Source organism: Antennarius striatus, chromosome 1 (genome assembly GCF_040054535.1).
Source record: "Antennarius striatus isolate MH-2024 chromosome 1, ASM4005453v1, whole genome shotgun sequence".
Classification (NCBI taxonomy): Eukaryota; Metazoa; Chordata; class Actinopteri; order Lophiiformes; family Antennariidae; genus Antennarius; species Antennarius striatus.
Window position 1 is genome coordinate 4,830,354 of NC_090776.1, and position 25,279 is coordinate 4,855,632.

At 40.2% G+C, this 25,279-nt stretch overlaps 1 protein-coding gene across 1 annotated transcript in view; it reads left to right on the plus strand.

Annotated features, from left to right (window-relative positions):
- The first annotated feature begins 1,759 nt into the window (after positions 1–1,759).
- chsy1 (chondroitin sulfate synthase 1) overlaps positions 1,760–25,279 on the plus strand; it is a 50,173-nt gene continuing 26,653 nt past the window's right edge. The window contains exons 1-2 of the mRNA XM_068313041.1: positions 1,760–2,454; positions 5,546–6,041. Of these exons, the coding sequence (XP_068169142.1) occupies positions 2,144–2,454; positions 5,546–6,041 (807 nt within the window). The 5' untranslated portion in view covers positions 1,760–2,143. The remainder of the gene's footprint in view (positions 2,455–5,545; positions 6,042–25,279) is intronic.

Here is a 25,279-nt window from a genome sequence, read left to right on the forward strand (position 1 = left end):
ATTTTACATGAAGACACTGAAGTAGGAGGAATATATTTCCTTCTAGGGAAACTGAAGCCTCTTGGATCATTGTAAGCTCAGCCCGTGTGTATGTGTGTGTGTATGTGTTCAGGGCATTCATTTACAGTGAAACAGTTTGAGCTGAAGTTTTGAGAATTCAAATTCAGGTCTCATTTGTGGAGAACTGCTGGACTGATATGTACAACTGAATGTTTCGTCCTAAGAAAAACAAGAACACGAAGGACAAAATGCGGTAGCAGAAACAATTTGTTCCCTGATCAGGTTGATCGAGTTGTTGTAGATGACAACACCACAAGGGGGGGTTAAAGACCACTGATATGACGGAAGAAGGAGTTTGGACGTGACAGGCGGCACGGTGGCGCAGTGGGACCCGGGTTCAATTCCTGCTCTGTGCGGAGTTCACATGCTCTCCCTGTGTCTGCGTGGGTTCTCCGGGTTCTTCCCACCTCCAAAAGCATGCGCTTCAGGTTGATTGGCCGTTCCAAGTTGCCCGTAGGAATGAATGTGCGTGTGTGAATGGTTGTATGTCTTTGTGTGTGGCTCCGCGGTGCACTGGCGTCGTACGCGGAGTGTCCCCCGCCTTCTATGTAGCAAGATAGATAGTAAATAAAAATGGTAAAATGTTTATTGGTTGATAGAATGTATAGCATACTTTTTGTAAACCCCACATTCATTGGCTCTGGCTAAATAGGGTTAGGGTTAGGGTTACTTCTCTTTGTGACGCAATCCCTTCCTCTCTTTCAATTGGAGTTTAACTCCGAATTTGTTGCCGTTATCTGTCTCGTTCCTGCTGTTTGGACTCTGCTCAAAAACATGAAAATTGTTTCAACAGTTATGACACTCTAAAATTATGTTAACTGGGAAGTCCATGTATAGTTATTTCTTCTCCTAACATAGCAGATACCTTATGCCATATTGTTCATGTAATTCCTTTTGGCAGATGAGCCGTGATTCGTTGGGCGCCATGATTGGTCGGGCGCTTGATTGACAGGTAGTGGGTGGAGTTTGTGACAGCATGAGACTTTTTCAAGTGAGTTTATGCAAATGCAGTCTATAGGTGGGGACGTAAACATATGGAAAAAGGAACATTGAAGATGGGGTACATACATCTCCCAAACTGCATTTCAACAAAAACGTCAGATCACCGAGTTAGAATTCTTTGTCACGTATGTCATTTATGCTGTTTTAATATCTAGTTTGAATCTACATGATAAATTTACGTAAACCTCGTTCGTAGTCATGTGTTTATTACGGCAATTGAAATACATTCTAACTCCGCTGTCAATCTGACTGTTCTTACTGGATTCTTCTCCATGGCAACGCGCCTGTGGATTGGGGTTACTGTAGTTCTCAGAGCCGTTCACTGATTCACGCATAAGAGTTTACATATTTGTACTTCTCACCGGACAGTGCAGTATATGTTATGAATCTTCTTGAATGAAAGGTGAGACGTTTTCAAGCTTTAAATGGATGTCCACTAGTGATAATTGCTAAAATAATTTATTATAAATAAAGTTGTATTAGTTTGAGCAGGTGATCCGAACGTAAGTGACATATTTCCATTACCCAGGCTAGACATATAAGCAAAATGAAGCAGAGCGATAGCAGAAACAAAATATGGAATGAAAAACCCCCAAAACAATACCGGAACCACTTTTGACCCTCCCACTTTGCCAGTCAGAGCTGTCCTACGGAAACCCCGTTGGGTCAAACCACTCTTAAAGCCTTCGTGATCCGCGATCTCAACAGTCCGACATTCTCCATACGCGAGATAATGACGAGAATGGGACACCTATTCGAGGCAAAGGGAACTCCGCCGCATTTGACGACATGCGTTGACGGTTGTTGATGTTCGATGTGACGGACAGCTTGATGTCAGAGGGAGAGGCGGCAGAAAATTGCTAAGGTGGCCGCTTCAAGGAGACTGCTGTGATGCTACGTAGGCAACTGGAAGAAAAGGGCTTTTCTACCATGTGTGAGAGCCCGATTTGTTGAGACACAAGAGGTCCGCCAGACCATTTTCGCCTGCTATTGTTGTCGTTTTTATACTGGTTTGTTTTATCAGATTAGCAATTTTATTTTACAGAGAAGGTACAATCTGAGCTGGTGAACTTTTGGGGGAATGGCAGGTCGAAGCCGAAGAGCATGGTTTAGTGTTCTGTTGGGACTGGTTGTCGGGTTCACTCTGGCTTCCAGACTCATTTTACCGAAAGCGACTGAATTGAAGAAAGCTGGCCAGAAACGAAAAGCAAACCCTGCCGGTTGTGGGTTGAACGGGGGTCTCAGGAAGGAATACGGTGGAGTACAATGGCCCCCGCAAGATAAGGATTCACCGGTGACCGAGAAGCCTGGCTCCAGGTCCACTGATTTCCTCTTCGTTGGTGTCATGACTGCTCAGAAATACCTGAACAACCGAGCTGTCGCGGCTTATCGGTAAGTTTGGACGCCGTTTTCCACTGACCGTCTCCTGTGTCGTGTACTGCGATTGTAAACTAGCAATTACTTTGGCCTTCCATTCCAAGCTTCTACCTGGAAGGACATGGTTGGAGAACAAACCATATATTGTGTGTACAGGCCTCTTTTTTTGTGTGTGGCTTGTTACATTTTTTGCTTAGCAGCCTGCTATTTTACGGTTTCCATAAGTTTTTGCACAGATAGATAAAATACGAGGGCTGTGAAGAGGTGTTATATCCCGCGATCCCCGCATAATCCCGCTGTGTGTACGAGCATGAAGCGGAGTCTCTTTCAGGTCAGCAAAAAGTTGGTAGTTTAGATCAGTCGTTATGATGGCGACTGCATTTATATGGCCTTGATTATGAAAGGCGTATATCAGCGTTATGATTAACAACAATAATACTTTTATGGTTTGAGTATCACCCACAACACAACAGCTTGCATTTCCTGCAGCACAAGTATTAAGTAAGCGTTGAAATAAAATAAAATAATCAAATGTGTGAGATATTTATTTAAAAAAAAAAAAAAAACTAAGCCAAATGAAATTTCTGCTTTTAATTCCCCCGAAGAGTCATCTGATGAAATGTCATAGGTTAGAAAAGCAGTGGCTGTCCTCCATCCAAACCTTGGAGAAAATGTCTCATATCCGTAATGACCCCCTTCTGTCTGTCTGTCTGTCTGTCCAAGAAAATTGAGAAAACATTGACAACATTGTTCGATGTGACACTTTCGAATGAGTTCGCGTTTCAGATTAACAATCTTACAAATATTTTGTTGGAGTTTTTGCTTTGTCAAAATATTTGATCAATTATGTCCAGAATAAGTCCTGGGAAATTAGACGAAAGATCTCATGTTGTCATGAATGACTGCTGCTCTGATGACTGATGAGAGGTTCAGGTACCATAAATAAATGATTCTATTGCTGAAGACCCAATGACATTGTGTGATGTAACTGGACATAGGACAATATAATAAATTGTGTACGACCAAGCAAACAGCACTTTGTGAAGCAGCAGGTGCTGGAGAAATCACAAAAGAAGTAGAAAAGGATGTAAGGATGGGGTCACTTCTGACCATCTTCGTTTCCCAAGCATAGCTCTAAAACTGCAATATACTGTCGCAAAACCTTTTGCACACGTCAGTCAGAACACCAAATTATTTGTTTTTTAGGGATTTTTGTAATTTCGAGTTATTTTTTCCCATCATTATTGATTGAATTTAGACTCATTCTGGTTTGTAGTTTAATATCTGGGGCGGTCTCTAATACAATTCAGTATTTCTGAACAAAACTTTCAACACTATCGCCAAGAACTGAATTGGTACTTTTTACTGTTATCAAATAATTACAGTATATGTATTTCTTTATTGTCCATCATTACAAGTTCACCATGATTATGTACTTTGAAGAGGAGCTTTTGATATTTTTGGAAATTTTAAAACTGATATTAAAAGGACTGGGGTAAATAGTTGATGGTAAGTCAGTCTCTCCATTCTTATTCAGTTAATGTTTGGGACATACTGTATCTATCTGCAAGAAGGTCCAGATACATGAGCTCATTGCTGTGTCCCACAGTCGTTGTCAGTTCACAGGAATCGAGAGTATTAAAGTTTGTTTAGATTCCACTAGATTTAAATGCCAAACCTCTGAGGATTCACTAGTATTCTCGTGCAGGCTTCAAGGTAGTCTGAAGGAAAGCTAGCATTGTGTCTTCACGGCAAACATACTTGCAATGCTTGGGGTTTTTTCTGTGATTATAAACTTCACAGGCAAAGAAATGCAGATAGATAAATAAGTCAAACTGACAGTTTTACTTGAAGTACATGGTGCCAATCCATTTACAAGAGGAACCAACTCAAAATAGTTTTAGTAGTGTTAACATGTTTAAGGACTAGCTCATAGCTTAGTTCATGAGAATCTTCTCATTCTGCCGCAGCCCCCTCTCAGTGTTTCTTCAGCAACCAAGAAGTCTTTGCGGACTACTCCCACTTATCCTTTTTATAGAAGATGTAGATAAAGTTAATGATCTGAGACATGCTTCTCTTACAGACATGTCTTTCTACATGTTGATGTTCCTTGTTTCCCCCCTTTTTTTCTTTTTTTAAAAGAATTTTAATTGAGGCTGTGTTCAGCCTGATGTGTCATGTCAATGGAACACGGAACAAGCTGTTGTGTTCTATTGAATTAGTTAAACCCTGACTGGAGAAAACGCCTCTCACATTAACACATCCACTTCGAAGATTTGACTTACTGCAAAATAGTGTGAAGCTACTTTCCAATCTTTCCTGTCATGAAGGGTAAAACAAAATAAGAGCAATAACCAAATTTCCCCAAATGTAAGATGGACAGTTGATTTGAATGGTCTGTGTCTTTCAGTTACATTTTGTAATTGCCCATCTGACAATGTGAACAGGGCCATGATCACAGAAACCCAGTGCAGTATGAAAAGACCAGCAGTGATTGGCATTGATGTTTATGGCTTCTCTAGCTCTTTAATCTAGTGGAGTTGCTTGCAACAGCTGTTACGCAGCCAAGTTTACTGAAAGTTGGTGTGCTACTGGGATGTGATATTTTATGTTTTTTTCTGATCAGACTTGGATTCAAAACTGCAGTTCTGTGCTACAGAATTATGGCACTAGTACCTAGCATGATGACATTGACAGGACTGCAGTTTTCTACCGACAGGCTGCTTTGTGTGCGTGTGCGTGTGTGTGTGTGTGTGTGATATATGAGCTATATATACATTATGTATGATATAATGTATATATCATATATACGGTAACATTGCTGATAACCATGTATTCATTAAAAATGATCACTTCAAATGTTGCCTACAGTTTGCTAATGATCATAGATTTTTTTAATGGTGTTTCAAGAATGTTTAAAAGTGTGCATAAAATTATAACTTATGTATTTTTTTTCTTTGATTTACACCACATCTATGCACATCAATCTAGACAATGTACAGGCATTACATTACATTAGCCTTTCATGTCTGTTTGTCTACAGAGAAGTTCCTAGTTATTTTGTGTTGTTACAGATAATCATGTGTGTGTATGTGTGTATTTTCAGAACATGGGCGCAGACAATTCCAGGTCATGTGGAATTCTTCTCCAGCGAAGGCTCGGACACCTCTATACCCATTCCCATAGTGGCCCTGAGGAATGTAGATGACTCCTACCCACCTCAAAAGAAGTCATTCATGATGCTAAAGTACATGCATGACCATTACCTAGACAAGTATGAATGGTTTATGAGAGCTGATGATGATGTCTATATCAAGAGCGAGAAGCTGGAGAACTTCCTGCGAAGTCTCAATAGCAGCAAGGCCATTTTCCTGGGCCAAACAGGCATGGGGGCCCGAGATGAACTGGGTAAACTGGCACTGGAGCCTGGGGAAAACTTTTGTATGGGGGGCCCTGGGGTCATCATGAGCCGTGAGGTCCTAAAGAGGATGGTGCCACACATCCGAGAGTGTCTTCAGGAGATGTACACCACCCACGAGGACGTGGAGGTGGGACGCTGTGTCAGACGATTTGCTGGTGTTCAGTGTGTCTGGTCCTATGAGGTATGGCTTGTTGTTTTAACACTCACATTTCATTGTGCATTGATTGAAACCTTACTGACTATTCAAGTTTTGCAACTGAGTCTGAGAGGTTTGGTGAGTTATCTTTGAATTAGTCTTTGTGACTGGCTATTACTGCTAACTACATAATAAACATGGAATTTCTTCTTTATAATGGTGGGCTTAGACCACCTCATGCGATGCCGGCCATATTTTGTTTATTTCTTGTATGAAGACTGAAGCAGAGCTGCAACCAACAAGCAATTTTATTTGAAGATTATTTTCACTCAGTTACATTTGCAGGGAGGTTATATCTTGATCTTCTTCCATTTGTTCACTGGTTGGTTGTTTTCAGGATTACACAGGAATTACTGGATGTATTTCCATCAAATTTGGTGGAATGACATTGGCCTGGAAAGAGCCCATTTAATTTTGGTGTGGATATAGATAAAGACACATGTATAGGGTTTTTTTCCCCCACGTCACAATATCAGGGAACATCTCAGCTGTAATTGGTCAGCTGGTAGTCAGTTTATGATTGCTTAATGCTAACTACAGCTACTTTTTTATCCACGCTGTATTTTATAGAACAGGACAGGCTCCTATGTGTCCCAGTACATTGACCATGCAATCAGCAGAGCATGTTCTGACCATATCAGCATCTTAAAGTTCTCTAGAAGTTCAGAACAATCTCACTGCTGACACAGGAACAACTGTCGGAGATCACATATTGAAAAATAATTTCAAGACATGGTTTAGTACAGGTTTAGTATATTATTGTAAGTGGACTACCCAATGCCTTGATGTGGCATGACATTGAGATGCTGATGCCATTCACAACATACTTGTGCAATTTTAACTTTTAGGAGCTTGATGTGTGCCTTTCATCCATCACTGTCAGAAATGGTTGGTTGTGTGTATCTGCCAGGCTTAGGTTTCCCACTGGTAGTAAGGTAATCTTTATTTCATCATGTTAGCCCCGACTAAAAAATCCCCGTCAAAGTTTCTAGAAAATAAAAGTGATGAACTTGAATTACTTCTGGATTGTTTTCACTGAGGTATAAAACAAATCAAGAATCAAATTTATATCTTTTTCCACTGTGGTGGATGTACAGATAATGAAGCTATATTTAAATTTTATTCAAGTACATCAATCCTTGAAATATGAACTATCTGAATTACAAAAGTTTCTGAGAGGTTGCTTGTTAGCTGAATTGTTCATAAGTCATTAAATATTAAATTTCAATCTATAATTACAATAACAAACTTGGTGGGGCGGCACGGTGGCGCAGTGGGTAGCGCTGTCGCAGCACAACAAGGTGGTTCTGGGTTGGAGTCCTGCTCTGTGCGGAGTTTCCATGCTGTCTGTATGGGTTCTTTCCAAGTTCTTCAGCTTCCTCCCACTTCCAAAAACATGCACTTCAGGTTAATGGGCCGGTCCCAAAATGCCCGAAGGTGTGTGTGTGTGTGTGTGTGTGTGTGTGTGGCTCTGCGGCACACTGGCATCGTGCCAGGAGTTTCCCCCACCTCACGCCCTATGCCAGCTGGGACAGGCTGCAGTTCCCTGTGACCCGCTGTGGCGGATACAGCAGAAGAAAATGAATGAACTTGGTGGGATCAAGGCGATGCATGGTCTACAGTCTACTGTCTGTAGCTGGAAAAGGCTGTTCTTGAAGTGGTACAAGTTTGCCTCTTTCTTATATCAATTATAATTTTCTTCATTAAATTACATTGTAATATTTTAGTATTTGTATAGTAAAATACCAGGGAGAGAACTTTATAAAATTAAAGAAATAACAAGTTTGACCAAAAACAATTGGCCTTGAGGCTTTGCCTGTCCTGGAAGAACCCTTCTTAAACAGCGGTAAATAATTTTATGAAATTGTGTGACAATTTGTATTCCATAAATTTTGGTATTTTGCCGTTTGTTGCAGCTATCACTTTGTGCTCTTCTCAAGCAGAGAGGTGAGCTGCTTTGTACCAGACAGTGGTCCTTACTGTACTGTATGTATCCATACATGTTACAGTGTTCTTGTTTACGTGCGTCCTTGCGTATTTGACGCACGTTTTTTGACAGGGATGCACGATTGTCAGACAGCATACATTCTGGGATGCAAGCTGTAAATGCATTTCCATTCAACAAAAATATTGACAATTTTTCCTTTTCTCCCCTTAAATTTCAAATTATGTTTTGATCTAATTAAGTTTCTCGTCACAAGACTCACCTACGTAATTCTATCTTATTAAAATTAGGGCTTTGAACAGTTTCATGGAATAAAAAAACCCCAGAAACTTTTGGTATTTGGGCAGGAACGAAAACAAAACCGAAAACTTTATATTTTTTAATGTTTCGTAACAGAATCGGAACAGAAAATAATTGTAAACCGGTTAATACAGGGTTTTTTTTCCGTTCTTGAAAAAAATATTTGACCTCATGTTTCACTTCCTGTCATTCACTGGACGTGGGATGAGAGTAGAGAGAAGTAGCAGCTATCAGCGGCAGTTAAGAAAAGGACAGTCTCCCAGTCACAATTTAATCATAACTGGTAAACACTGCAGTGTGTCAATCTTAAAAATGTAGGATTTAGACATTAACTCATTGGCTGCAGTCATTGTCAGTGCAGTGTGTTCCCGTACTGCCAGCGCTTTGTAGTAATATCGAGCTATGGGAGAAGCACAAAGAAGATCTGTTGTTCAGCAATAAATGACATGGTGGAAGTTATTCTTGTCTTATTTCATGTAGTGTCTAAGTAGGAGGCATAAGCCTTAACTACAGTGATATAACTTGCATAAAGTAGTGGTGTAGTCCTGTTGTACTGTTTACTGTAGGGTAGGGTGCATATCTACAGTATAATCATAGTCTATGGTATACGTATAAACTAATTGCTTTATTTGCCAATTTAAAAGTCCTTAAGTTACCATATTTTGCGCACCATCGGCACATTGTATAAAGAGGCACAATCTAGATTACGGAGTTTACTTCTGTACTTCGATGTGCTATTTTCTATGTGCTGGTGCTTTCTGTGTGCTTTTTCTGTGTTTTGTGTACTGTACTTACTATGCTGTGTGGGACGGAGAAATCAATTTGCGTGACGGAACCTCCTTTAAGGGATGAATAAAGTTATACTCTACTCTCTCTACTTTTACACAAGGTGCACCTTATTGTTCGGTGCATGCTTGCTAACGGAAGCAAAAAGGTGACTGTGGTTGAACTGTATTGTACTACGTATTTAAATTTTAAAAAATACGCCAACATTGTTGTTTAAATGTGTTTTTATTTCTTTATTTTTTGATAAATCTGTGCTAAATCCCTGCGAAGTCCTCATCTTCGGTCTGTATTGAATAGCTTGGCAATTTCACTATCGCTGACCGTCTGGTTTCTGGGTGGCTGCCCAGTAATGATGCCAGCTTTTGTGAAACATATCTGACAAAAGTCGAAGCAGGCACTTTACTCCAGGCATCCGCAATCCACGCACATATTGTGGTGTAACTCACGGTGTAACTGGCTCGGCACTGCCTCCAGTCCTGGTAAACGTGTGTTCACGTTTCTCATCCATCGCTCCACGACACACGCAGCTTGACTTTAAAGGCTCTGTTTACACTGATGTCCAGCGGTTGGAGTTCTTTCGTTAATCCTCCCAGGATGATGGCAAGCTCCGAATTCAGCCGCTTGACGTGGTTTTTTTAGAAGCGGTGGTATGGGCGTGCATGGAGTCATCGATCAAGAGAGATGGCGAAGCGTGAAAAAAGCCAGCCGGTCTCTTTACGTGAAACGGAATAACCAGAACTGATAGCCTGGAGTTTAAATGTTGCGTCGTAAGCGTGTCTCTTCACTGACGCCATTGTCGAGGGTCTTTAGCCAAACAAATGTGATCATGCAGTATACCTGTGGTACAATACCGGCATTTAATGTATACCGATAGCTACCGGAGTTGTGCTGGACGTAGCCTCGCATCATGTTCTCTAATTGGTCCATTGCTGCCGGCGTACGTAGTGGCGTATTACGTCCTATGTCGGTGGAAAATGGTCGATCTGGGGCATCGCTGACTAAAATCACAGAAAAACATTTTTACAGATTTTGAAACTCGGTGTACACATAAGACGCTTAATGTTAAAAGGAGCAGTGTTGATTTTTGAGAAATTTTAATGCTTTTAATTGCGTCTTATGGTGCGCAAAATACGGCACCTACATATTTATATTAACAAGGAACGTTATTAACTGGTTCAGGAACGTCAGTTTATGGGTGGAACGCAAAACCGGAAACGTTATAATTCCGTTTATGTTCAGAACGAACCGATTGGCAAAAAATTCTGGTTCAAAGCCCTGATTAAAATTGACCAAACAGCAGCATGACTTCTGCTCGTTTTACTAGCTGCAGTGAGAGGTAGTTAGACCCTCCAGAGCAAGCATAAGCGACCTGTTGGGCTTGTCTGTTGCATGGTAGTGACACACATGGCCCAGCCCTTAGCGCAACAAATATAAATTACCCAGGCAGTTGGAGCTGTTTTAAACTCATCTTGTGTACCGGCCGTTATATTAGTTATAAAATTAAGTCTCAGATCTAAAAATAAAACCAAAAACCCATTTAAATCATCGTATGAGACCCCAGGTAATAGAACTGACAAAGCCTTGACAACATGTGAAAGATCCTTTGAGGAAAGCACATGCAAATGACAGGGTACATTTAAAAAAAATAATTTTAGCTCCATAGATTTTGTCTTTGTACTAAATGTGCTTAATTCCTTGTTTCTGCAAACATGTAGCCACTATTTACTTGCTACCACAACATACAAAATGGGTTTAGTGATTCTAATGCACCTTCATGGAAAGTGGGGTGGTGTGGCTACCAAATGACTTCATGCTGGACCAAAGTGCAAAATCATCTTAAGTTCCATAAATATCCATTAGTGAAACAGTAGTAATATCAGTGTATCTCATTTCTTAAATGAGGAAAAAGAGAAAATACATCAGTATTCATTTTATATTTTTAAAAAAAAGATGACTCTGTTTTTGTAGTGGAGTACAGAATTGAGGATCCTTACAGAGCTAAGTGGTCTTCCTGTAATTTATCATCATATTTGTGGCATATTTGTGACTAATACTATAGGCCATGTTCTTGAACCTTGTTTGTAGAATAGAAGCTGAGAACCTGGGGACATATAAATGTCATCATAGGGCAGTGTAGTAGTGGGAAAGCTTGCGTTCACAAGTAGAATGACAGAGAGGACAGTGACCGATCAGTGTTACTACAGTGTTTAATTATTTTTTGCTGGTTTCTGGGCTTCAGTTCTCATAGGTCCTATATTTCATCATCAGACAGACTTGCTCAGGCGAAACCAGTACACGGGAAGTCAGACACCCACACAATTGAGGGATGCTTCAACATGATGTGTAATATGAAATGGTTTCCTAACCCAATGTCCCTCTTTCCTTGTTACAGTCACTTTTCTTAAATAGACTCTATAATTTTAAAGGGACAATTTATCCACAAATTAAAACTGTTTTCTTTATGTACTTTCCCAAACCCCCAATGGAAAGTGAGTATACAAAATGTTCTTAAGCTTTAACAGCAACCAATTCTGTAGTATTCTTGTAAACACTGTATTTAAAACAGACAATAACATAACAGATGCATATAATACTGTATAACTTTAGATAAAACGTTACCATTTAGCTCAGTGGTTCTTAACCTTGTTGGAGGTACCGAACCCTGCCGGTTTCAAATGCTCACTCACCGAAACCTTCTTTAGTAAAAAGAGTTGGTTTTTTTTGGTTTTTGGTTTTTTTTAATTAAAGACATAAGTATTGTTTTACTGGTGTATTTAATGAATTGTGCATTAATGTCACATTTTTCAAAGAACAAAACCAAGACAGTGCACAAAATCACATGAAATCACCTACCTGCAAATCAGTGTGACTTCTGCTGTTGTTATTGAGAGACCAGTTCAGATATGCGTGGCTTCATCTTGGCAAGTGCTTCTCTTACAGTATGTCATTATCACAGCAAAGTCTGTTTCTTTTGTTTTCCATGCAGCTTAAGGAAGTGTTCCTTTATTTTTGCCAGTACAAGACTAGAGTTGCTCAGCTTGACATTGCAAATAATACAGAACGCTGACTCCCACCACGTTCCGTTATACAGTACGTGTAAATTCACGTTGCACTTATTCGTCCAACCACTTTCTTTTTATGCTCAGCATAGTTACTATGAATTAAAATGTTAAAGCAATCAGATAACGTACCATCATGACAGGCATAATTCGACTGAGTGCGCAAAATCCCATGTAGACTAATGGATGTAGCGCTGGACTTGCGCTAGCCATTCGCCACTTCGCCATAGGTGAAGTAAATTCCAGAGTGGCTACAAGGTTTATAGCCTGTGTAGCCACAGTGGCGTTCTTATTTTTAGGGAAAAAAAGGCTAAAACTTACAACTTTTCTTGGACTCGCGAAAATCCGATAACATAAGAAAACAAACTTTTTCACTCGCTAGGCGGCGCGCATCTTCTTTGTCTTCTTCTTCTTCGTCTTCTTTAGGAACATCTGGTGTTACAAAAATGTCCTATGCACTTTAGTTGATGATCACCTCACTTTTGCAAACTTCCTGATGTAATGCACTAATTTTTAAATTGTACTTCCCTTTTGTTTATTGTTGTTTAGTGTTTTTGAAGTTTCATCTAATGAAAATTGTTAAATGTTTTTTTTGCACAAAATCTTCTTAAGCACTTTAGTGATTTCATCTAATGTAAAATCGTAAAATGTTTGTATGGGATTAAAGTGTTTTTGCAAAAATCAAAAAAAAAAAATCGTCTTTTTCGTCATCTTCGTCTTTTTCCTTTTCTTCTTCTTCGTTGGAAATAGCCAAAGTGACCTGAACGCTACCAATCATTAAATATGCACTTGAGTCATGACCTCCTCTCGTCCAATGAAAAAACAAGAATTCTATTTTTACAAGGTAAACCCGCGAATTAGTGTACGACAAGGCCAGGATGATAGATCGAAAGAAAATGAGAATAGAGTGTTTTATAGTAGATTTTGCATTAAAACTCAAATTGAACAACAAATGGTGAATGCTGAGAGGGGGTAGGAGTGGTACAGACTGATCAGAAGGTAAATGAAAGATATTATCAATACTTTTTTGTAGTCTTAGACTTTTGATCCCTATGGACGGCGATGCATGTAAATGTGTATTCACCTTGCTTGCTATAATAGTAAGTAAAACTTACAAGTACACATTGAGTAATACCAAGCATGAAATTTATTAAAATCGAAGTGTCTAAGTCAAAGTTAAAATGTCTTCTAGTACAAGTAAAACATTGAGTAATATTTTGTATGACTATCTTCCCATCGTGAATTCAAGTTTTCAATTGTTGAATCTCACATTTATACCCCCCCCACACACACACCCCACGACAAGTGTGGTTTTAAACCCCCCAACAATTGAAAACTTGCATTCACTATGTGAAGATACAAGTAAACATTGAGTAATATTTTGTAGGACTGTAAGTTTTACTTGCTATTATAGCAAGCTGCTGTCTTGGACACAGAATGTGGCTTTTTGTGGCTTACTCAATTCGTTTACACTGAGCCACAGTGGCTTAGTCATACTAGCTCCTGGTGCAAGCCCAGTAGCGTGATCACCTGCAGCCAGTGATGGCTAAGGGGGGCGTGTCATCACGAGTTGACACGATGTGTCAAACGTACACAGAAGTGATTTGTGTATGTCTGGCAAAAACACCCGACACATCGTGTCAGGTGTTTTGTCTTGACCTCCATTTCCACCGAACCCCTGAGAACGACTCACCAAACCCCTAGGGTTCGATTGAACCCAGGTTAAGAACCACTGATTTAGCTTCATTCCACCCCTTTTTTCAGACAAACTCTTCAGCCTGTAGATGAGTTCAAGGACAAACCACGATCCCGCCACTGATGTACTGATCACAATATTTTCACAAAAATATTTTTTCTTAATATTCAAGAAGAGTGGGGTTTCTTTTGTTAGTACTCAGACTCAGTATCAGTGCCGTTAAGTGTCTGTCATTTCTTGTCGTGCACTTTTTCAGGCTGCCCAGTATGTGGTGAGCCTTGTGTATTTTCAGACATCCTGTGGCCATGCTCCTTGTGTTTTCTCTGCAGCAATGCCTTCGCATCATGCTAAAAGTAGATGCTGCAACGAGGCCCAAACAGCAAATAGATGTTAACATTACTAATGCAAAAGTACACAGACATGGATGGCCAGGGTGATGAATTAACAAAAATTACAGCTTTCCAGTCTGAAGTAAAGGCTGTGTGTGGCTGCAGCAAAAAGACAACTGGTATGCAGGATGCTGACATTTTGGGAGGCGGGGAGGGAGTTAATGAGACAGAGATTTTATAGGACTAGTAGCAACCACTGAATCATATAAAAACCTTCAATACTGTGGTTGTGCTTTTCCTGATAAGTTTTATATCTTCTCTCAAAATGCAAAAATTTCACTTCTTCCAGGTCACAGCACAAAATACTGTTACTACTTGTGCTTTTTTTATTTGCATACTTGTGGCACACTAGCCCTTTCTTTAAAATCCGTGTTGGGTGTTTTGCACATAGCACATTATGAATCACAGGTCTGGGAATCTTGTTTGTTGTGAGCTGGAGCCCTATGAGACGTGCATCTCTTTGTATAATAGCTTTCGTAGCTTTGCATGTATGAAAATGGGTGTGTCATTTCAGTTTACAAGTAGTCTGAGGTCAGACATGAAACACGTCTGAAGCGTTTGCAGCATGGTAAACCTCAACATTGAGTGTACATTGAAGGACTGATGCATGCTTGTCTTCAGTATCTTTAACTGATGGTTTGGTCTATTGAAAAATGTGATTCATAATACTTTTTTCAAGGATGGTTGCAAGGCCAATTTTCTCTTAGTATTCAACAAATTGCCAAACACCACCATGTTCCTCATACCACATTTAAATATAGAACGGTTCACAAAGCTGTGACAATGATAAATTGCTCTATTAAAGACAATGGTGCAGTTCTGTATATAACTCACTTACCCATGACAAGAGAATGTTGAAGTAACTGGTACTACGAGTAGCTGGTGAAGGAGTAAAATGGGAGAGAGATGAGCAGAGCATGTGAAAGTGGTAGATCAGGAAGTGAAGCAAATGAGAATGAAGAATGACGTCAGGACAGCATTAAAGAATGGGAAGAATGGGAAGGCTGCTGGTACAGACAACATACCTGCATAAGTATGATAATGTTCAGGTGAGATGGCAGTAGTTTTTATGACTAGGCTGAGGCCCCGTTCACACGATGACGGATTTTTTTAAAAACGGAACTTTTTAAAAATGCATCGAAAATGATTCCACACGACAGCGTTTTTTAAAAAAATCTCTGTCCACACGTAAACGCAGCAGTGCGTTTTCGAAGATGGCTATAAGCATGCCAAACCATGTGGTGGCAGTATTGAGTCAAATTTTATCCAATAGGAATCCTCCGTGTTTTTTTGTCACAACACACGGGCCCATAAATGATGTCACGGCGGTTTTCGTCGCAGGCAAGACGTCAGCGTTTTTAAAAAGTCGCGGATAGGCCGTCCACACGACAACGTAGACCCAGCAAGGTAAACCTCAACATTGAGTGTACATTGAAGGACTGATGCATGCTTGTCTTCAGTATCTTTAACTGATGGTTTGGTCTATTGAAAAATGTGATTCATAATACTTTTTTCAAGGATGATTGCAAGGCCAATTTTCTCTTAGTATTCAGCAAATTGCCCAACACCACCATGTTCCTCATACCACATTTAAATATAGAACGGTTCACAAAGCTGTGACAATGATAAATTGCTCTATTAAAGACAATGGTGCAGTTCTGTATATAACTCACTTACTCATGACAAGAGAATGTTGAAGGAACTGGTACTACGAGGAGCTGGTGAATGAGTAAAATGGGAGAGAGATGAGCAGAGCATGTGAAAGTGGTAGATCAGGAAGTGAAGCAAATGAGAATGAAGAATGACGTCAGGACAGCATTAAAGAATGGGAAGGCTGCTGGTACAGACAACATACCTGCAGAAGTATGATAATGTTCAGGTGAGATGGCAGTAGTTTTTATGACTAGGCTGAGGCCCCGTTCACACGATGACAGATTTTTTTAAAAACGGAACTTTTTAAAAATGCATCGAAAATGATTTGCGTCCACACGACAGCGTTTTAAAAAAAATCTCTGTCCACACGTAAACGCAGCAGTGCGTTTTCAAAGATGGCTATAAGCACGCCAAACCATGTGGTGGCAGTATTGAGTCAAATTTTATCCAGTAGGAATCCTCCGTGTTTTTTTGTCACAACACACGGGCCCATAAATGATGTCACGGCGGTTTTCATTGCAGGCAAGATGTCAGCGTTTTTAAAAAGTCGCGGATAGGCCGTCCACACGACAACGTAGACCCAGCGTTTTAAAAAAGATCCACCTCGGCCAGCGTTTTTAAAAAGTTGCGTTTTTGTTCCGGATATCTGCGTTGTCGTGTGGACGGAAGGCATAAACGCAACAGGAAAGTTGCGTTTTCAAAAAATCCGTCATCGTGTGGACGGGGCCTGAATATCTCAATCCTGGAAAGTGAGAGGATTCCCACCTTCAAGAACAAAAATGTTCATAGCTGTAGTAAAGAAAGGAATACAGTTGATGAACCATAGCATGAGGTTGTGGAAAAGAATTCAGCAAAGAGTAGTAGATTACATTAGGAGGAGAGGAAGATCAGTAAGCCACACTATGGTTTCATGTTAGGAAAAAGCAATGTCTTTGTGGATTTGAAAAAAGCATATTGGGTTGCCAACAGAGGAAGTATGTTAATGCGAAGTCTGCAAAGTATGTCAGAGCATCACAGGACATGTATGAGGGAGGGCTGATGGCAGTAAGGTGGTGTGCTTTAGGTGTGACAGAGGTTTTCAGAGGGATGGTCAAATTAGGAAAAGGAGTAGATTAAGTAGAGGGCTATCTTTGTGTGTCCCTGACAGCAGTTTAGGATTTGCTGCTTCAGATATCTAATAACAATTCTAGAGGATGTCACCTTTGCATTTCACAATATGATAAATACAGTACTATAATAATGTAATTAGTTTTTATGTCATCAAACAATAACTGAAAAATACATCCATCTTAGCCACCCTGGCCGCTACCTGATAACTCTACTACTGTCTTTGAAGTGTTTTTTTCTGAAGCAAAGACGTCTTTATCAACTTGTCAACGTCTTTATCAACTTGCCAATGCTCAAATATGCTCAGAAGCAGTTAATAAGAATAACAAGACATATTGGAAGAGAATTTGGAGTCCTCCTCCTAATCCTAATTTTTTTTAAGTGGCCTGCTGCCAAACCTGCAGCCAGCCCTCTCCCACTGTGCACTGCTGCATTGTCCACTCCTACCAACAATGGAACATTGTATTCCAGCCTCAGTACCTCATATGTCCATGGCTTCATCCTGCGTATATATCCAGAAATATTTGTTGTCAGTGATGCCTCTTCTTAAAAATAAGACAAACTCTTCACAAAGAGTTCCAGAAGTATTTTTACAAGTGCATCTGGTCACAAAAATATACACTTTGGAGCTGGGGAATGCTTTGGTTTCACTCAGTGGGATTATGCAAAGCTACTCAATGGATATCCACAAAGGAGGGGTGGGAATGGGTCTTGACACAGATCTTGGATAGATCAAAGACTTTCAAAACTATTCTGAGATGTTTTTTTACATCACTCAGACTCATATTACTAAGTAGATTAGTTCAAAACATGTGGTTGGGTGTTTGAATTAATCAGTTGGGATGAACTTACATTTTGAAAAAATTGTTTGGTAGAGGAATGCATTCTGAATAACATTTTAGTTTTAATTTAATGTTTTGGTTGTTGGTACAAACATGTTCAATTTCTGATATGTTCTGATGTGTTATGTGTACTGTACTGCTCTAATGCCTGCTGGGGCTTTAGAGCAGTACAGTACACTTAAGTGTGGCACACTATGTTGAAACAGTCTGTATGTGGACTCATAATAAATTGCAGTTTATAGTTAAAATGATGTCCGGCGTGTAACAAACTTTCTTCCATCTGGCTTCTGGCCTTCGAACATACTCTCATTCAATTTCTCTTGCTCTGTGTCTCTGTGTGTATATGCTGTATTTTATGTTTAAGTGAATTTTCTAAAGTGAGAACGTGGGAGTAGTTGATGAAGAAACAGTAAATATATAATTTGAAAAAAATAAAATCATCATAATGATAAGATCAGGGCCTTTATGATTTTTATCAGTTCTCAAACCCCTCAAAAGTTTGGGCCATTAAACTGTTATGTCAAAATTGACCCCAAATCATTTGCTACAATGCCGTTTTAAGTGTTAAAATACTGTATCTTTTTGCCATCTGAGCCTTGCTGCCCTGTCAGCAGCTCCTGCCACCATTGCCTCATGTCTGCCTTGCCAGTGTCATACCATCAGGGTTTAGCTTGTTAGCTTTCATTGTTAATACCCTTATTATGTTTCATTTTCTGTCTAGGAGGTGCAATTGTTTCACCGCTTATTTATGGGAAAATTAAGAGGAATAAAACAAACAAACAACAACCAGTACAGTAGGGTTTATGTATTTGGACAAACTGATAATACTGTGCTCAATGAGCCTTTGTTGGGGCACAATGTAACTCAAAAGTACTGAAGAATTTGATACTTTCCTAATACTTCATGTTGTATTCTTCAGTTAGGTTCTTGTAAATAGTTATTTTATTCTTCAGGTGGGGACAGTAACGATTTGTGCAAAATGTTCCATGTTGTAACAAGTCAATTGGTATCGGGTGACATCAGGATTAGATTTGGGATTGTAGAAGGACTCATGAATATACTTGTGAAATATTTTTTGGCAAATTACTGTTAATTTGTTCTTTTCCTTTTCTGTGTCCCATTTTTTTCCCCTTGTGTCTTCATTGCCACGTTGCTAGATGTAAATTGTGTTTGCAATGAGTCTATCAGGCAACCCGCTACAGCGGATAAAAGTGGCTAGACGATGACTGAATGAACTGTTTCTCCAGACACAGCACCTCATCCTCTGCTAAGGTTCACCCTGTGCAAATGAGTGCTATAGAGCAAGCCAGGCTCCACCTATTAGAGCAACCCACTGCCAGCTCATGCTTCTGCTTTCCTTATTTGCACCAACTTCTTTGTTGCTGCCCTAATTTTATGCTTAAAATCTCTGCCAGGACTTTCCAGGCAGAATTCTGGCATTTTGTGCATTTTCTTTTCTCTATTCAAAAAACTTCAGTTTAACTTTTAAATTAAGGAATATTAAACAGGTTAATTAGTCAGCTTCACAATTTATATATTTTCATCCACTTCCATCCATTAAGGATGTTTGATCAGATAGAAGCAACCGCTCCACTCCCCCTGCCACTAATGTATATGCATGTGATTGACTAACAGATTACTAGAATGTGGTAATTTCCCTGTACTCACTCACACAAACACACACACAAGGGGCTGGTAGGCATGCATTGGGAGGTAGAGTGGCGGGCAGCTCCTTCTTGGTGTGCCCTAGTGAGCAACTTGTAAAGGGGGATGGCGCCTTGCTCTGGAGCGCTTCAACAGTGCACAGGAGGTGAGCTGACACCTCCCACTGTCAGCTCACACTCCGGGTGGCTGGGTGGGAGTGGGAATCGAACCGCAGACCTTGTGATCATTGGACGAACTGCACTACTACTAAACCACTGCTGCCCCCAGTGGGTAGAAATAGAGATGATTTCATTCAACAATGGAATAATAATAATTACAAGTCATTGTACATTCACATACACAATAAATATTTTTCAGTTGATAGTGGTAAATGCCACTATTGATAGTGGCACTTGCCACTATAGGGTAGCACTGTCGCCTCACAGCAAGAAGGTTCTGCTTTGAGTCCATTCGGTGTGGAGTTTGTATGTTCTCCCAGTGTTTGCGTGAGTTATCTTCGGGTTACTCCCACCTAACAACATACAATGTCGGTGAATTGATCAGTTCTAAATTACCCATAGGGGTGAGTGTATGCATGAGGGCTTGTTTATCTTTCGTGTCTCTCCGCGATTACCCCGCCTCTCACCTGTAGACAGCTGGGACAGGCTCCAGCAACCTCTGTGACCAGCAAAGCGGTAAAGACCGCTGCAGACAAGATGATTACTGTGGTCTTGTCTACAAGAAAAGGGATGCATGTCAAATCTGTTGCTGGTTAACTGTTTGGTAGCTGTGTTATTTTAAATATAGGTTAGCCAGGAATATTTATCAGTAACCGTCTTTTGTTTCATCAGTTTTCTTTGTAGGTTAGTGTGAACTTGCTGTGATGTATTTTGTGCTTAATTTTAGCACAGTAAATTTGGCAAATTCTAAAAGCATGTGTCTAAACTCAAATGTGATACGTAGAATTATAAAAGTTCGAGTGCTGCATTTGTCATGTTTGAAGTCATGAACTGAAAAAGCAGCCTTGTCTTCTACTTATTTGTATTCTTGTCTGTCTGTCTGGCCGCTGGACAGACTTGAAAGATTAGCATCTCATAACTGGTTCCTTCAATTGATTTATTTTTGTAATAATAAAACCATTTCATAGTTTCAAAATGTATTTTGCTTAAGTGATACTCTTGTCGGTTTGTGAATATCAGTGGCTTATACTGGTCTTCTGTCTTTGGATGCAGTCTTGGTCTTTTCACTAAACAGATACTTGGAATGGACAGTCAGTTGAATTGAATATTAACAGTCAGTTAATATTCAATTCAACTTTTTGTTGTATTTTTCCCTCACAGTTTTGCCGTCTTACAGAGTCTCCTTCTCCTTTCTTAAATCACTTTTTCCCATTATCGCATGCTCCTCTTAGGACAAAGCTTCTCAGACTTACTGACACTCTAAAGCTCTGCCTCTGTAGACCTTAGGCTCCGTTCAGACTGCAGGCATATCAGATTCCCTTCCATATCTGATTTTTAAGGATGGCTGTTCACACTGTTTTTAGCAAGTGTCCAAATTTGATCTGGCTCTGTTCAGACTGGGCCACATTATCGGCCAATCTGACAGGTTGCCGTAGCAACAACGTCAGGCCGGAGTCATAGTTCAGTGCGCGCAATGTGTGAGGTCATGTAATTGCGACTGCGGCAACAACGACGACAAATTAAGTTTTGTTACCTTAGCGTATTGGTGGTATCACTGTCTGTAGAGGTGGAGAAAGCACACACACACCAGACATCATCAATTTCTTCTTCCGTGTTTTACCGCTCAGTAATATGCAGTCTCTTCCTTCTGGCGCCCTGCTCTCGCGTCACAAATATGACATTGCGATCCACCATATCCGATCGGAGTGTTGGGAGCTGTTCAGACTGCAGACGCCTCTGTCCTTGTCCGACACAAAACTACTTCCCGAATGTGGTTTCAATCCATCCCGCAAAAATCCGATTGGGACTGTTCAAACTACTCACGAGATATGCAACATCAATCTGGATGGGCTAAAAATCGGATATAGGCAACTAGTCTGAACAAGGCCTTAGTCATGCTCCAGGTCTTCTACTTCTCCTCCCTGACATGTTTTTCTTCTTCCTTCAAATCCATAGGCACAAGGTAAGCATTAACTTTTGGAAAATCAAAGAGATACCAAAAATGTAGACATACAGCCACATAAAACAGAGCATTTAAAGGAACAAAATACAGTTCAGACCTTCATATCAAAATTTAAATAGTTGTCAAGATTTCACGAAGTCCCACATCAATGCAGTTATACTGACACAGTAAATGTTCTGCAGGGGCATTTGAGGCTTGGCAGTAGTCTGCTCATCACAGCATCTCCAAGTTTATCCCGGGATCAGGTTCATTAAGTCATTCTGGTAAATGGGCTTGTTAAAACCCCAGCCAGATCCCCAGTGGGAGGGCAGTGTGCTTCAATTTCCATTATTGTCTTTTAGAAACACATGCAGACTGGCCAGCACCCCCGGTGTCTGTTGTTTAGGGGAGGATTAGCCCATTCACTTCAGTTAATTTGGCTGAGCAGTTGTCAGCTTTCTGTAGACTGGTCCTGGATACTGTTGCTTCTCATTTTGTCAGTGGTTCTTAACCTGGGTTTGATCGAACCTTAGGGGTTCGGTGAGTCGGTCTCAGGGGATCGGTGGAGACTGAGGTCAAGACAAAACACCCGACACGATGTTTTGTCTTGACACGATGTGTCAGGTGTTTTTGTCGAGCATACACAAATCACTGTGTCCGTTTGACAAATCGTGTCAACTCGTGACGACACGCCTTCCTTAGCCATCACTGGCTGCAGGTGATCACATGACGCTACATCGATTAGCCTACCTGTGCTACAGGGGATTTTGCGCACTCAGTAGTCGATTTATGTCTGTCATGATGCTGGGCTTGCGCTAGCCATTCGCCGCTTCGCCATAGGTGAAGTAATTTCCAGATGGGCTACAAGGTTTTTAGACTGTGTAGCCACAGTGGCGTTCTTATTTTTACGGAAAAAAGGCTTGCTAGCAGCGCTCGCTATTTCCGCTAGTGCCGCCACTTCCGCTTGCGAGTGGCGCTAGCGCCGCCACTTCCGCTGGCGAACGGCGCTAGTGCCGCTACTTCCACTAGCGAGCGGCGCTAGCGAAAATAGCGCTGCTATTTCCGCATGCTGACGGAATTTAGCCGAAGCATGCCGACGGAAATAGCCCAAGTGACCCAAACGCTCCCGATCATCAAATATGCACTCGGGTCATGACCTCCTCTCGTCCAATGAAAAACAAAAATATTGTTTTTTTACAAGCTGAACCCGCGAATTGGTGTAAGACAAGGTGAGGATGATCGATCAAAAGAATCCAGTGTTTTATAGTAGAGTTTCTGTTAAAGTCCTCATTAATAAACAAATGGTGAATGCTGAGAGGGGGAAGGAGTGGTGACAGACCGATCAGAAGGTAAATGAAAGATATTATAAATACCTGTTTGTAGTCTTAGACTTCTGTTCCCTATGACCGGCAGGAATAACCAGTGATGCATGTAAATGTGTATTCACCTCGCTTGCTATTTTTATGCCTTTTTTAAATTGAAATGAAAAATCATGTTATTGAATTAAAAAAAAACAAAAAAAAACTATGGCATACCAATGGTGTTGGTGGTGGTCAAAGTTGAAATGTCTTGTAGTCTAAGTAAAACTTGCAAGTAAACATTGAATAATATTTTGTATGACTATCTTCACATAGTGAATGGAAGTTTTCAATGGTTGAATCTCACATTTATACCTGCATTAAGTAGAATAGAAATAAAGATAGTTCAGCTTGAACTGTTGATTTTAGTGTATTTTTGTAGGTAAACTGAACAGAAGATTTTGCCCTCAGAATGCAAGACAACAACCCCATTTTCTCAAAAATTTCCCAGGGGAGGCCCCCCGGACCCCCCCATGCCCCCCTCGCAACGAACGTTGGTCGTCTGCATGCTGCACCACTGTCTTGGACACAGAGTGTAGCTTTTTGTGCCTTACTCAATTCTTTTACACTGAGCCACAGTGGCTTAGTCGTACTAGCTCCTAGTGCAAGCCTAGTGATGGTACGTCATCTGATTGCTTTCTTAATATTTTAATTCATAGTAACTGTGTTGAGCAAAAAAAAGTGGTTAGACGAATACGTGCAAAGTGAATTTACATGTACTGTATAACGGAACGTGATGGGAGACAGACTTTGCCTTGAAAATGACATACTGTAAGAGAAGCACTTGCCAAGGTGAAGCCACGCATATCTGAACTAGTCTCTCGATAACAACAGCAGAAGTCACACTGATTTGCAGGTAGGTCATGTGAGTTTCATGTGAGTTCATGTACTGTCTTGGTTTTGTTCTTTGAAAAAGGTGACATTAATGCACTATTCATTTAATACACCAGTAAAACAAATACAGTATTTTCCGCAGCTAAAACCCTGTAATTTTTCAATTTCTTATAATCCAATGTGCCTTATAAATGAAAAAAGTTTTAAAATAGACCATTCATTGAAGATGAGTTCTCAGATGCGTTTTAAAATCCAGTGCGCCTTATAGTGCGGAAAATACTGTACTTATGTCTTAAATGTGAAGAAAAATTTTTTTTACTAAAGAATGGTTCAGTGAGTGAGCATATGAAACCGGCAGGGTTCAGTACCACCAACAAGGTTAAGAACCACTGCATTATGTGTTTTTGAGTCCATTCTTAAATTTTTAGGGCTCTAAACTAATAAGGAATAGTCACACTAAGGTCAGTCACATCCTTAAGACATTTAAACAATTTCAAACTGGAGAATTATCCGAATTTTTTCCCGCAGATAACATGTATGGATTGGTATTTCCCATTCAAATGACATGACTAGCTCATCATTCTCATTTTCCCACTTTAATGCTTAATTTTGTTACTTAAAAGTGCTCCTAAAACTGGAGCTTATGTTTTGAAGGTGAGCAAGCTAAGGAGCCAAATGCAATGTTTGACCACATGGTGATTTTGCACTGAGGAATAACATCAAGAGAAAAGAAAGTAGATAAACATGGGAGCTTCAGTTTTACTTTGAAATGACATTTCTCTGGTAAAAGGTCTGCCCCCTTGTTCTTTGCGGTTAATGCGTTCCAGGAACGCTATTAATGAATTCCGTGATAGAGCAACAAAGTATCATTATTTACAGTAATTTAAACGTTTATGACCCTCCCCATACTGATATTAAACCAGATTCCATCTGTATTACATTTTTCCACATTCTTATCGACTGTTTAAAGCACTATTGTGTCTCATGTAAGTCCGAGACTGACGAAACCGAGCTACTTTCGGATGCCGTCAGCCAATAGAATGTGCGTACAGTATCACGTGACTGCCTACCAAAAATCCGCGATAAGGTGAAGTCGCGAGCTTTGATGAGCGAGGGCTCATTGTAGTCTATATTGATGTCCTTTTAATACATCAAATTGGATTGATTTATTAGCGCATTTAGCTACATGAATGCCATCAATCCTACATGTGTCTGTGCAGCTTTGCTGACTCCTACCTCGTCATAAAGGCAGCAATATTAGACCCATTCTTCACTCCCGTACAAGTAGAGTTATTTGAATAAAAAAAGAATGGTATAAGTATAATTCGACACGTCTTTACCTTGTACCGCACTCAGAATATAAAATTAACAAAGCTTTTTGAAACTTTCTGGCAGTTCTTTTTGTGCAAGACTGCCTAAACATCTCGTTTATATCAGTTTAATTGATTCCGTAATGTAAGGGATTAAAACTTAATTTCATTTTGCATTC